Here is a 12554-nt window from a genome sequence, read left to right on the forward strand (position 1 = left end):
TCGCCGACGAAACCACCATCACAGACCTTCCCGAGGCCCGCAAAAGCCCCAGGTGGACTACGCATGGCGCGTAGTCCATCCTAGACCAGATCGCATGCCAAATCGAGCTCGGGAATGCCAATTTTGGCCAGTTCCGGCGACCCTCCGCCGTAGGAGCACCGCTCCGGTGAGTCCCGCCGCCGCCCGCGCCCCCAACTGCTTGTAGCCGCCCGATCTGAATCCTATGGCCCAGATTAGATCGTAGGCCGAATAGATCTGACCCGCCAGATCCAAATCCTACGGCCGAGATCCTTGCGTACCGATTCGCTGTGGCCATCTTGCTAAAGAGTCCCTCCTCTTCCTTGAAATCAACTCGCGCTCCTGGTCAGTGCAAAACTAATTACAGTTAGGCCCCGGTTTTTATCAAAACCCCCTGACCTTCCTAGTTTTAGCGCCCGCAGTCTAGAGACTTTGGTTTTGCACGTTAGCCCCTGGATCTAGCAGTTAATTATGTTTAGGCCCTCGGTAGCGCCGAATCCTCCTACTCCGGCGAGCCTCCGCGCAGCGCCGCCGCGCGCCACCGGTTGCGCCGCCGCCCAGTGCGCCCAATCTCCTCGATCCGTTCGATCCAGAACGAACGGCCCTGATTAGAACGGCGACCCCCTTTAATCCTAGCCACCAGATCTGGATCTGACGGCCCAGATCTGAACGTACCCCTTCGCCTGGCCATTTTGCTTAAGAGCCCCTGGACTTCTTTGAAATCAACCCGCGGTCCAGCTGTGTTCAAAAGTAATTACAGATGGGCCCAAAACTTTACAAGGACCCTAAGCTTCTTAGAAATAGGACCCGCAGTCCAATCAGTGCAGTTTTGCGAGTTAGACCCTAGATCTACCCGGTAATTACGTTTTAGTCCTTGGTTTTTGTAGAAAACCCCCTAGAACTCCAGTTTTCTTACAAATAGGTCACTGGATCTTGTTTTTGGCCTAGATTTTGCGTTTTAGCTCCGTTTTAGGCGTTCTTTATGTCCACGCGATCGTTGTAGCGCGTAGAATAGTTCTAACTTAGTTTTGTCTGCTATTTTCATGTATTGTTGTACTGTTTCTTAGTGTTTGCCTTTATTTGCATGTATGTGTATGTGCTGGACTTGTTTTGGTGTTGCGATCGTGAGTAGACGTTGAGCTACCAGAGGAGCCTCAGAACCAGTGCCAGGATCCATCTTCTGAGCAGTTTGAGCAGCAGGAACAGTTTGAGGAAGGCAAGTATGACATGAACAACACCTTATCACTTTAAATACATTTTCATACTGCATTTTAATACTGTATGCCTATAAGGACTTTCCTAGCCACTTTATATCCTTTATATATATCCTTTGGGTTGCATTTTGGTTAGCTGTGCTAGGTGCCGCGCTATAACCCACTTGGTCCTTTTTAATTAATTTGATTAATAGTATATGCAACTTAATTCTGAGAGTGGCCCTCTGTGTGGCTTGAGTGGCTCACTTCTCATTAAAATTGGTTTTGTTAGAAACATGGTTTAGGGGGCCAGCACGGTGCTTACTGCCTGGTTGGTCACTCTCCATAAGGACCAGTTCATAGAGCGACAACCTGGGACAACAGCGCTACCACAAGACTAGAATGGGACGGTCTTGGCGTAATAATTATGTCTTTTTGGTTTGGAGTAACTTACCTGCGGGGCAAGGGTGGTAAGCTCCTATGTCCCTCATACTGAGTGGCCTCGTCGATGACGCCCACTAGACCTGCTCCATAGTCGCCGATCCAACCCTCGCGGTTACTCCTTACCAACGAGATTCTTTGTAAAGGCCAGGTAGTGAGTTTGCTAGTCATCTCACCTAAGGAAGTGTGATGAACAACTAGCGTAGCTCACGACTTGTGGGTAAAGATGTGCAACCTCTGCAGAGTGTAAAACTAGTATACTAGCCGTGCTCACGGTCATGAGCGGCCCAGATCCTCCTTTTGATTAGTGGGGTTATCTCCTTCCAACGAGGGGGGTGCCTCTCGTGGTTACCTTGGTGGTTTCGGTTTGGTTCTCAGTAGTAACATGAATAAATTTTGATTAATTACTATGTAATTGGGTTTATGGTAACTCATCAACTTGTAGTAAATAGCTTTAATAAAATTTTGCCAAGACTTAAAAGCTAATGCAGTCAGTCAGCCAACCTAGAGCCTCATAGTTTGTGTTATACTTGTTGAGTACAAGTTGTGTACTCACTCTTGCCTCTTCTCTACTTTTTCCTCTTGGATACTCTACTGCTGCTCAGTTCCTGCCGACGCGAGGGAGTTCGCTCAGCGCTACCAGGACTACGAGGACTTCTAGGCGTTCATCTCCCAGTCGACGTCCTTGTGGCGCCCTGCTTAGCTTCGGAGAGTTTTTATTGTATTTGTACTTCGCTTCCGCTGTATCAGACATTTATGTCATTAATGTAATAAATAACATTCGTATTCCCTTTATTATATATTTTTACATGATATGTGCTGTGATATACTATTCATTCTATTGTATATACGTGTGACTTGATCCTGGCACGTATATGATTGCTCGGTTTATGTCCTTTTATAAACCGGGTGTTACAGAGTGGTATCAAAGCCGTATCGACTGTAGGACGAAGCCTAGATAGAACTGGTCGAGTTTTAAGTCTTCTTCTCTCTCAGCCTTGTCTGCTGAAACTATTTTGCTATTATATTCCTTGAAAGTCCAAGATTTTTACTCGTCTTGCCTTGATTTCTCTCTATAGAATAGTTTCCGTAGATTCTGGCCTGAAGAAAAACATCTGACCATCATAGGTGTAAACTAAATGACCCTTTATAATAGCACGATAGAACGTTCTGTGATGCGTTGTGTTAGTCGAGTTGTCTGTTAAGCTCGACTAAAGAATGAACTTTTGAATGCTTGTGATTATGCAAATGTTTGATTTGGATCTTTGGTTGATTGCATAGTTTAGTAGTTAAAATTTGTTTAAAGAAAATCAGTCTTAAGTTAAAGTTAATTATAGAATAAAATGAGTCAGATCGTTGGGGGTAAAACCATCCACTCTATCCTCTCTACCTTATCATGCCTTGGGTTTCTGTCTTGTTGAGAAGAAGGATAGCGCGAAGAGAAGGTGATATCCAGAGATTCACCGACGAGGACGTCGGTTTCTGTAAGGGGGTAGGGATGTGACACCCCGGCCTACAGATAGCACTGGAGAATTTGAGAATCTCTCAGATGAGGCAGAAGAGTTATTCTATAGTTCTTTTTTCGGGTTTATGTGACATCTATCTGGAGATTAGCAGCAGTGATGCATGGGTAGTGATGTCCAAATAAGATCGAACCTTACATAGTGAGGTTTTTCTCTTCTTTGACCTTACCAATCTGTGTATCCTCTTTGCCCCAGCTCAGATGTCGGCAGAACAAAAAGACCTTGGAGACAGTGCAATGGGTGATAATGTTCATGCAACAGTTTCCGTGAAGCAGCCGACAACGGTACAAGATCAGTCCTCGCAAACAACATACCACCCGAAGAATGGTGAGAAGGCTTGCTCGTGTTGCCAATTCTACGGCGTCCCTTGTCGTCAAGTTTGTGCGACTGAAGATGAAGCCACAACTAGGAGGAACCAGAGGTTGTTCTCCGGTACAAAGAGAAAGATGTCTCATCAAGAGCAGCTAGCAGAGGATTCCCTTTTCCTTGACGGTCCATCGGTCGATGAGCTACAGACCATCTAGAAGAGAAAGGATCCTGAGTGCTCTAGAGATGCACAGGTCGAGAATCAAGCTCTCCATGATTACGTTGATGGGTTTGCTATCACCATGAATGTGATTCAGCCACGCGGACGCAAGGAGTCCAAAAAGCAAGCAGAAGAAATAATGCCAGATGTGATGCTAAGTTCACATGGAGGTCAACCAAGTAGCGCCATTCACCACCACCGCAAGTGCTACAAGTGCGGGCAAAAAGGTCATTATGCCAAAAGTTGTCCACAGAAGCACCTTTCACCGGCTCCACGGCAGGCAGGACAGCAGGGGCGCCTAGCCCAACCCAGGGCACCATGACAAGAGAAGGTGAACCATGTGACGGCCGAGTCAGCGGCTGAGTCTCTGAACTTGGTTATTGGTACGTCCATGGTCAACTCATATCCAGCTACGGTGCTGTTCGATACTGGTGCTACGCATTCCTTTATTACACAGTCTTTTGTCGAGCATCATGGTATTCGTACTAACACATTAAAGAAGTGCATGTTAGTATCTTCACCTGGAGGACAATTGAGGTCTCATATCTCCTGCCCCAGAGTCAGTGTTTCCATAGGGAGAGTAAAGTTCAGTGCAAATCTGATGGTGATAGACACCAAGGGTATTGATGTGATTCTAGGAATGGATACTCTTGCCAAGTGGGGAGTCAGAATTGATGGTGCTCAGCGGTCAGTTCACTTGTTAGCGTCTAATGGCCAAGAGGTGACAGCCAGTGCTACAGAGCCTTCTGGTTTTCTTCATCAGATGGAGGCTAGACCCACGGATGGTATTCGCGTGGTGTCTGAATTCCCGGATGTCTTTCCAGAGGATCTGCCAGAAGAAGGAAGAGGAGTTGATGAAGACATATCCGGATCTCATTGCTAGCCAGCCCAGAATCTCGGGACGAGATTCCTGTAAGGGGGTAGGATTTGTAACACCCTAATTTAATTTTCTTATTTAATAATAAATTTAATTGGCTTCATTTAATTTCTAAGGATTATTGTGTTAGTCTTGCATTTAATCTAAATTTTATTCCTTAAGTAATTAAAATTTTATCTTAGGTTTAATTTCGTTGTTGCATCATGCTGGAGCATTGCTTTATTTGTTTGAGTGCTAGAGTGAATTCAAATTCAAATTTGAATTCATTTGGCTTGAGTTTGAGTTAGAAATAGAATAGAGAAGTGAAAAGAGAAAGAAACTAAACCAAACCCAGCCCTCAGCCCATCTGGCCCAAAACTCCCTAGGCCTTTTCCCTTCACTCCCCCGCACGGCCCACTTTCCTTTCCCCCGGGTCCAGCCCGACCCCTCCTCCTTTCCCACCCCGTGCTCACCCCGCACGAGTGCGCCGTGTCCAGCCCAGCACCCGGCCCGGTCCACCCCGCCTCCCTCCGCACGCGCTCTGGCCCGGCCGCGCGCTCGGCCCGCTCGCTCCCACGCCGCTCGCCGCTTGCACCCGCTGCCACGCCGGGCCCGCACGTCAGGCGCTCCGTCTACCTCACGTAATGCCCGGCCGAGTCCTCGCCGGGATCTCCGCGCCGCGTCAGCCCTGGACCCGCACGCCGAGGCCGGCCTTTCCTTCTTAAACACGCCCTGGCCCTCTCCAGCACCCCACCTCCCCACACAGCCGCCATCCAGCTGCCATCCTAACCCTAGCGCACGGAGTCACCCCGCCGTGTCGCCGTGCCTCTGCTCCGCCGCGGCCACGCCGCCCCGCTACACCGGAGCTCCGGCCAGGCCACGCAGAAGCACCGCCTCGACGTCTGGAGTTTTCCCCAGGCCAACCCTTCTCGATCTTGGCCCCGCAAACGCCCGAATTCCACCCGACACCGCCGCCGCAAGTGAGCTCTAATCCGGGCAATTCCATGCCGCCGGCGTGATTCAGCTAGCATTGACCCTTTGTTTTGCTTCGCAGCAACACCCCACATCGACCAGTGGGACTTCGGAGACCGGAGGAGCGCCCCACCGTCCGGACCACGACCTTCGCCCAGCACCACCGCCCGGACCTCATTGACGACCCCGCTCCACCGGTCCTCCCTTCGTTTTTTGAGCTTGGTAAGCACAAGAGTCTCCTGCCCGTTCTGTTGCGCTAGAATCTAGGCTCCATAGACTACCTGAACCCCTAGAACACCCTACGCCGGCGAACTTCGCCGCCCCGAGCCACCATCGCCGACGAAACCACCGTCACAGACCTTCCCGAGGCCCGCAAAAGCCCCAGGTGGACTACGCATGGTGCGTAGTCCATCCTAGACCAGATCGCGTGCCAAATCGAGCCCGGGAACGCCAATTTTGGCTAGTTCCGGCGACCCTCCGCCGTGGGAGCACCGCTCCGGTGAGTCCCGCCGCCGCCCACGCCCCCAACTGCTTTGTAGCCGCCCGATCTGAATCCTATGGCCCAGATTAGATCGTAGGCCGAATAGATCTGACCCGCCAGATCCAAATCCTACGGCCGAGATCCTTGCGTACCGGTTCGCTGTGGCCATCTTGCTAAAGAGTCCCTCCTCTTCCTTGAAATCAACCCGCGCTCCTGGTCAGTGCAAAACTAATTACAGTTAGGCCCCGGTTTTTACCAAAACCCCCGTGACCTTCCTAGTTTTAGCGCCCGCAGTCCAGAGACTTTGGTTTTGCACGTTAGCCCTTGGATCTAGTCATTAATTACGTTTAGGCCCTCGGTAATGCCCAATCCTCCTACTCCGGCGAGCCACCGAGCAGCGCCGCCGCGCGCCACCGGTTGCGCCGCCGCCCAGCTCGCCCAATCACCTCGATCCGTTCGATCCAGAACGAACGGCCCTGATTAGAACGGCGACCCCCTTTGATCCTAGCCACCAGATCTGGATCTGACGCCCAGATCTGAACATACCCCTTCGCCTGGCCATTTTGCTTAAGAGCCCCTGGACTTCTTTGAAATCAACCCGCGGTCCAGCTGTGTTGAAAAGTAATTACAGATGGGCCCAAAACTTTACAAGGACCCCCCTGAGCTTCCTAGAAATAGGACCCGCAGTCCAGTCAGTGCAGTTTTGCGAGTTAGACCCTATATCTACCCGGTAATTACGTTTTAGTCCTCGGTTTTTGTAGAAAACCCCCTGGAACTCCAGTTTTCTTACAAATAGTTCCCTGGATCTTGTTTTTGGCCTAGATTTTGCGTTTTAGCTCCGTTTTAGGCGTTCTTTATGTCCACGCGATCGTTGTAGCGCGTAGAATAGTTCTAGCTTAGTTTTGTCTGCTGTTTTCATGTATTGTTGTACTGTTTCTTAGTGTTTGCCTTTATTTGCATGTATGTGTATGTGCTAAACTTGTTTTGGCGTTGCGATCGTGAGTAGACGTTGAGCTACCGAAGGAGCCTCAGAACCAGTGCCAGGATCCATCTTCTGAGCAGTTTGAGCAGTAGGAACAGTTTGAGGAAGGCAAGTATAACATGAACAACACCTATCACTTTAAATACATTTTCATACTGCATTTTAATACTGTATGCCTATAAGGACTTTCCTAGCCACTTTATATCCTTTATATATATCCTTTGGGTTGCATTTTGGTTAGCTGTGCTAGGTGCCGCGCTATAACCAACTTGGTCCTTTTTAATTAATTTGATTAATGGTATATGCAACTTAATTCTGAGAGTGGCCCTCTGTGTGGCTTGAGTGGCTCACTTCTCATTAAAATTGGTTTTGTTAGAAACATGGTTTAGGGGGCCAGCACGGTGCTTACTGCCTGGTTGGTCACTCTCCATAAGGACCGGTTCATAGAGCGACAACCTGGGACAACAGCGCTACCACAAGACTGGAATGGGATGGTCTTGGCGTAATAATTAGGTCTTTTTGGTTTGGAGTAACTTACCTGCGGGGCAAGGGTGGTAAGCTTCTATGTCCCTCGTACTGAGTGGCCTCGTCGATGACGCCCACTAGACCTGCTCCATAGTCGCTGATCCAACCCTCGCGGTTACTCCTTACCAACGAGATTCTTTGTAAAGGCCTCGTAGTGAGTTTGCTAGTCATCTCACCTAAGGAAGTGTGATGAACAACTAGCGTAGCTCACGACTTGTGGGTAAAGATGTGCAACCTCTGCAGAGTGTAAAACTGGTATACTAGCCGTGCTCACGGTCATGAGCGGCCCAGATCCTCCTTTGATTAGTGGGGTTATCTCCTTCCGACGAGGGGGGTGCCTCTCGGGGTTACCTTGGTGGTTTCGGTTTGGTTCTCAATAGTAACATGAATAAATTTTGATTAATTACTATGTAACTGGGTTTATTGTAACTCATCAACTTGTAGTAAATAGCTTTAATAAATTTTTGCCAAGACTTAAAAGCTAATGCAGTCAGTCAGCCAACCTAGAGCCTCATAGTTTGTGTTATACTTGTTGAGTACAAGTTGTGTACTCACTCTTGCCTCTTCTCTACTTTTTCCTCTTGGATACTCTACTGCGGCTCAGTTCTTGCCGACGCGAGGGAGTTCGCACAGCGCTACCAGGACTATGAGGACTTCTAGGCATTCGTCTCCCAGTCGATGTCCTTGTGGCGCCCTGCTCATCTTCGGAGAGTTTTTATCGTATTTCTACTTCGCTTCTGCTGTATCAGACATTTATGTCATTAATGTAATAAATAACATTCGTATTCGCTTTATTATATCTTTTTACGTGATATGTGCTGTGATATACTGTTCATTCTGTTGTATATACGTGTGACTTGATCCTGACATGTATATGATTGCTCAGTTTATGTTCTTTTATAAACCGGGTGTTACATGTGATGCATCTGGTACTGGCATTGGTTGTGTCTTGATGCAGGAGAACCGAGTGATTGCATATGCGTCTAGGTCACTCAAACGCCATGAGGAAAACTACCCAACTCATGATTTGGAATTAGCTGCTGTAGTTCATGCTCTGAAGATATGGCGGCATTATCTCTTGGGTAGTCCTTGTCGTATCTACACTGACCACAAGAGCCTTAAGTATCTTTTTACTCAAGCTGATTTGAACATGCGCCAAAGGCGATGGCTGGAACTGATCAAGGATTATGAACTTGAAGTACATTATCATCCTAGTAAGGCGAATGTAGTTGCAGATGCACTAAGTCGTAAAGCTCACTGTCATTGGATCTCAGCTATACCATTAAGCGAGTCTCTTTGCTTTGAAATGGAAAAGCTGCACTTGAGCATTGTACCACATGGCACACTGGCCCATCTAGAACTCACTCCTACTCTTCGTGATCTAATCATCACAGCACAAAAGAAAGATAAAGGAATAAAGGAAATTCAGAGGAGATTATCAGAAGGAGATTCGAAAGTAAGTTGTTTCCACCAAGATAGTGAGAATGTGTTATGGTTTAAGAACCGATTAGTGGTGCCTAAGGATTTTGAGCTCAGAAAGCAAATTCTTGATGAAGCTCATACCTCTCAACTATCAATTCATCCTGGTAGCAACAAGATGTATCAAGACCTGAAACAACAGTTTTGGTGGACTCGGATCAAAAGAGAGATTGCCAATTATGTTTCAGAATGTGACATCTGTCATAGGGTCAAAGCTAGTCATCTCAGGCCAGCTGGAACGTTGCAACCCTTGAGTATTCCTGAATGGAAATGGGAAGACATCAGCATGGATTTTATTGTCGGTTTACCCCGAACTCAAAAGGGTTATGATTCGATCTGGGTCATTGTAGACCGCCTTACCAAATCAGCACATTTTCTCCCAGTTAAGACAAAATACTCTACCAAACAATATGCCGAGTTGTATATGGATCGCATCCTATGTTTACATGGTGTGCCAAAGACTATCATATCAGATCGAGGGACCCAGTTTGTTGCTCGCTTTTGGGAACAATTGCATACTCGTTTAGGAACTCGATTGATCCGTAGCTCAGCCTATCACCCTCAAACAGATGGCCAAACGGAGAGAATCAATCAGATTTTAGAAGACATGCTTCACGCATGTGTCCTAGCCTACCCACAGAAATGGGATCAATGTTTGCCATTAGCGGAATTTTCTTATAACAATAGCTATCAAGAAAGCAGAAAAATGGCACCATTCGAAGCTTTATACGGTCGTCGATGCCGTACTCCTCTGAATTGGTCCGAAGTTGGAGAGAGGACTATTTTTGGACCTGACATGGTTAAAGAAGCCGAAGAACAAGTTCATCTTATTCAAGAGAACTTGAAGATTGCACAGTCCCGTTATAAGAGTTATGCGGATAAACGGCGTGATCCACTTGTTTTTGAAGTTGGTGACCACGTCTATTTAAAAATATCACCTTGGAAAGGCGTGCAAAGATTTGGGATAAAAGGAAAGCTAGCTCCCCACTACATTGGTCCATACCCAATTGTAGAAAGATGTGGTCCAGTAGCTTACCGGTTGAACCTTCCTGCAAAATTTTCGGCAATTCATAACATCTTCCATGTGTCCCAATTAAAGAAATGTCTGAGAGTTCCAACTGAAGTTATTGACAGTGACACCATTCAGTTAGAATCTGATCCCACTTATCCTGAGCATCCAATCAAGATACTTGATCGTAAGGACCGTATTACTCGTCGCACTACTATCAGGTTCTATAAGGTTCAGTGGAGCAACCACTTGGAAGATGAGGCCACTTGGGAGCAAGAGGAATTTCTTAAGGCCAAATACCCTGATTTCCTAAGCACGCATCAAGGTACTTCACACTTGAACCTTCTTGTCTTATATTTTCTGTTATGCCTGAATCTCGGGATGAGATTCCTTTAAGGGGGGAAGGCTGTAACACCCGGTGTTAATTTTTGACGCTAATCATGTGTTTAGTCGCTAATCAGGGTTAATCACCGTCATTAGCGCTAATCGAGTTCCCATAGTAAACATCGACTTAGCTACGTTCGCTCTCGTTTTTCTCCCTAATCCAAGCTTCGAATCAACTTTCGCCCAAAAGCAAAGTTGTAGATCCTTTCTTCCTCTACAACTTTTATTTTGGACAAATTTCAAGTGGCTGTATAAAATTTTGAGTTTCAATTGGTCGAACGTGAGAAAAATCGGTCAAACGCGTTACTGTGCTATCCTGTGCTTTCACTGTGACGCCCCGAGCCCATGCCGCGACCGACCGCTGGCGACTCCACGCATCGCGCGCGCCGGCGATCCTTGCTCTCCGCACTGCGCGCCTTATCCGCTCGCAAGGCTCATCCATTTCTCCCCACCCCTTCTCCTTCCTCGCGTCCTCGTCAAGCCGAGCCCGAGCACAAGCGGAGCTCGTCGCCGCTCGCCGCTCCGACCACCCCCTTGCCGCTCCGCTTCAATCCTTCGCGCCCCGACCTCCCTAGCCTCGCCCCGAAGCTCCACCACACCTTCTCGAGCTCGATTGAGCCGCTCCTCGGCCGGAATCGGGCCCGCAGACCGCTAGCCGCCATTGCCACCACCGGAGCTCCACCCCTCCCGTCGAACTTCCTCTCCCGACCCTCCTTAGCTCGATTCGAGCGCATGGTGAGGTTCCTCGCGACCTCCTCCTCCTCCCTGACCATTTTCCCCTCGGATTCCGCGGCAGCCGGCGCCGGTGCGCCGCTGCGCCGCCGTGGCCGCCTTGCGCCGCCGACTGTGCTGCCACGGGCTGCCCTGACGCGGGCTAGCGCCGCGCCGCCGCGCGCCCTAGGGCCGTCTGGGCTCCCTGGGCGTGAGCTCGCCCCGCACCTCCGCCGGTCTGAGCCGCCGCCGGCAGAACACCGCGCGCTGCCGCCATCCCTGCCCTTGCGCGCCGCCGTCGCCCCGCGTGCGCCTCCGCCCGTCCTGGCCGCGGACCGCCCCGCTGCCCCGCCGGCCGGACCTCGCCGGCGAGGAGACGCGCCGCCGCCGCGGTGCCGCCCATGGCCGGCCACGGCCATGGCGCACACGCGAGCAGGCAAAGCAGAGGTGGGGGGCGGGCTGGGCTCCCTGTCGGGTGGGGCCCAGTCGTCAGCCCCCCCTCATTTACATTTTGTTTTCCATATGTATTTATTTATTCGACTGAAAATTTTGAAAATGTGTAGAAAAATATAGAAAAATGTGAAAAATGCAAACTAAATTTTGTTGGGTTTCTTAGATCAAGATCTTTAGAGGAAAAATACTTGTGCTCGAGAAATGACACTTTTGCCCCTGCTAACAATTCAGGTTGTGTTTAAGCTAGTTTAATTAATACCGGTTGTTCTATTGCTCTAAAAATTATGAAATTTATTCAGTAGATTACTCTTTGTATGTGTAGTCCACTGAAAAAGTTTCAGGTGCATAGCCTATGTGCATGTTTGTGGATCTAATATTACTTGGTTTCCTTTCCAGGGCTTAAAGAAATACTTTTCTATATCAATAAATGTTGGTAATTTATTTATGCATTCCTTATCAGTAGTTTAGTAGCTGTTGTTTGAAGAAAATACTTCAGGCTAAAATGAGTTGAACTTCGGAACCGCACCTACGCACTCAAATAGTTCAGTTGTTACTTTCTTTGTGATAGCTACTCAGTCGATGCATGTCAGCTCTGTCGGTTCTTTCATTTGCTTTGTATCGAAATGCGTCACATCATGAGCATCCATGTGCTGCTATGGTTCTGACTCTGGCATGGCATTCTTTCATACGTGTGGACACCGCGAGCGAAGCCGTCTACGAGTTGGTCGCTGAGCCGATCCAGGAGCCGCAAGCAGGGGAACCGCAAGCCGAAGTCGCCGTCGAGCCAGATCCAGAAGTCGCTAACCCCGCTGACTGGCAAGGCAAGCCCCTGTGCATAACCCTTAATTTCAATATTAAATATTTGTTATATAATTATTGTGCATTTAAGTTTCTAGGAGTTGATTGGAACCTCAGATGCATGATCCCTAGGTTCCTCAGTCACTCTACTAGTATACAGGTCGTTAGTACTGCAATGCTTAATTAGGATTCGATAGAAGTCG

At 48.5% G+C, this 12554-nt stretch overlaps 1 protein-coding gene across 1 annotated transcript; it reads right to left on the reverse strand.

Annotated features, from left to right (window-relative positions):
• Positions 1 to 10865: 10865 nt before the first annotated feature.
• Positions 10866 to 11519, reverse strand: LOC120702015 (circumsporozoite protein-like). Its single transcript, XM_039985793.1, has one exon. The coding sequence runs from the start codon at positions 11517 to 11519 to the stop codon at positions 10866 to 10868; it is 654 nt and encodes a 217-aa protein (XP_039841727.1).
• Between the last annotated feature and the right edge of the window lie 1035 nt (positions 11520 to 12554).

The sequence above is a fragment of the Panicum virgatum genome, chromosome 4K (assembly GCF_016808335.1).
Source record: "Panicum virgatum strain AP13 chromosome 4K, P.virgatum_v5, whole genome shotgun sequence".
Taxonomy (NCBI): Eukaryota; Viridiplantae; Streptophyta; class Magnoliopsida; order Poales; family Poaceae; genus Panicum; species Panicum virgatum.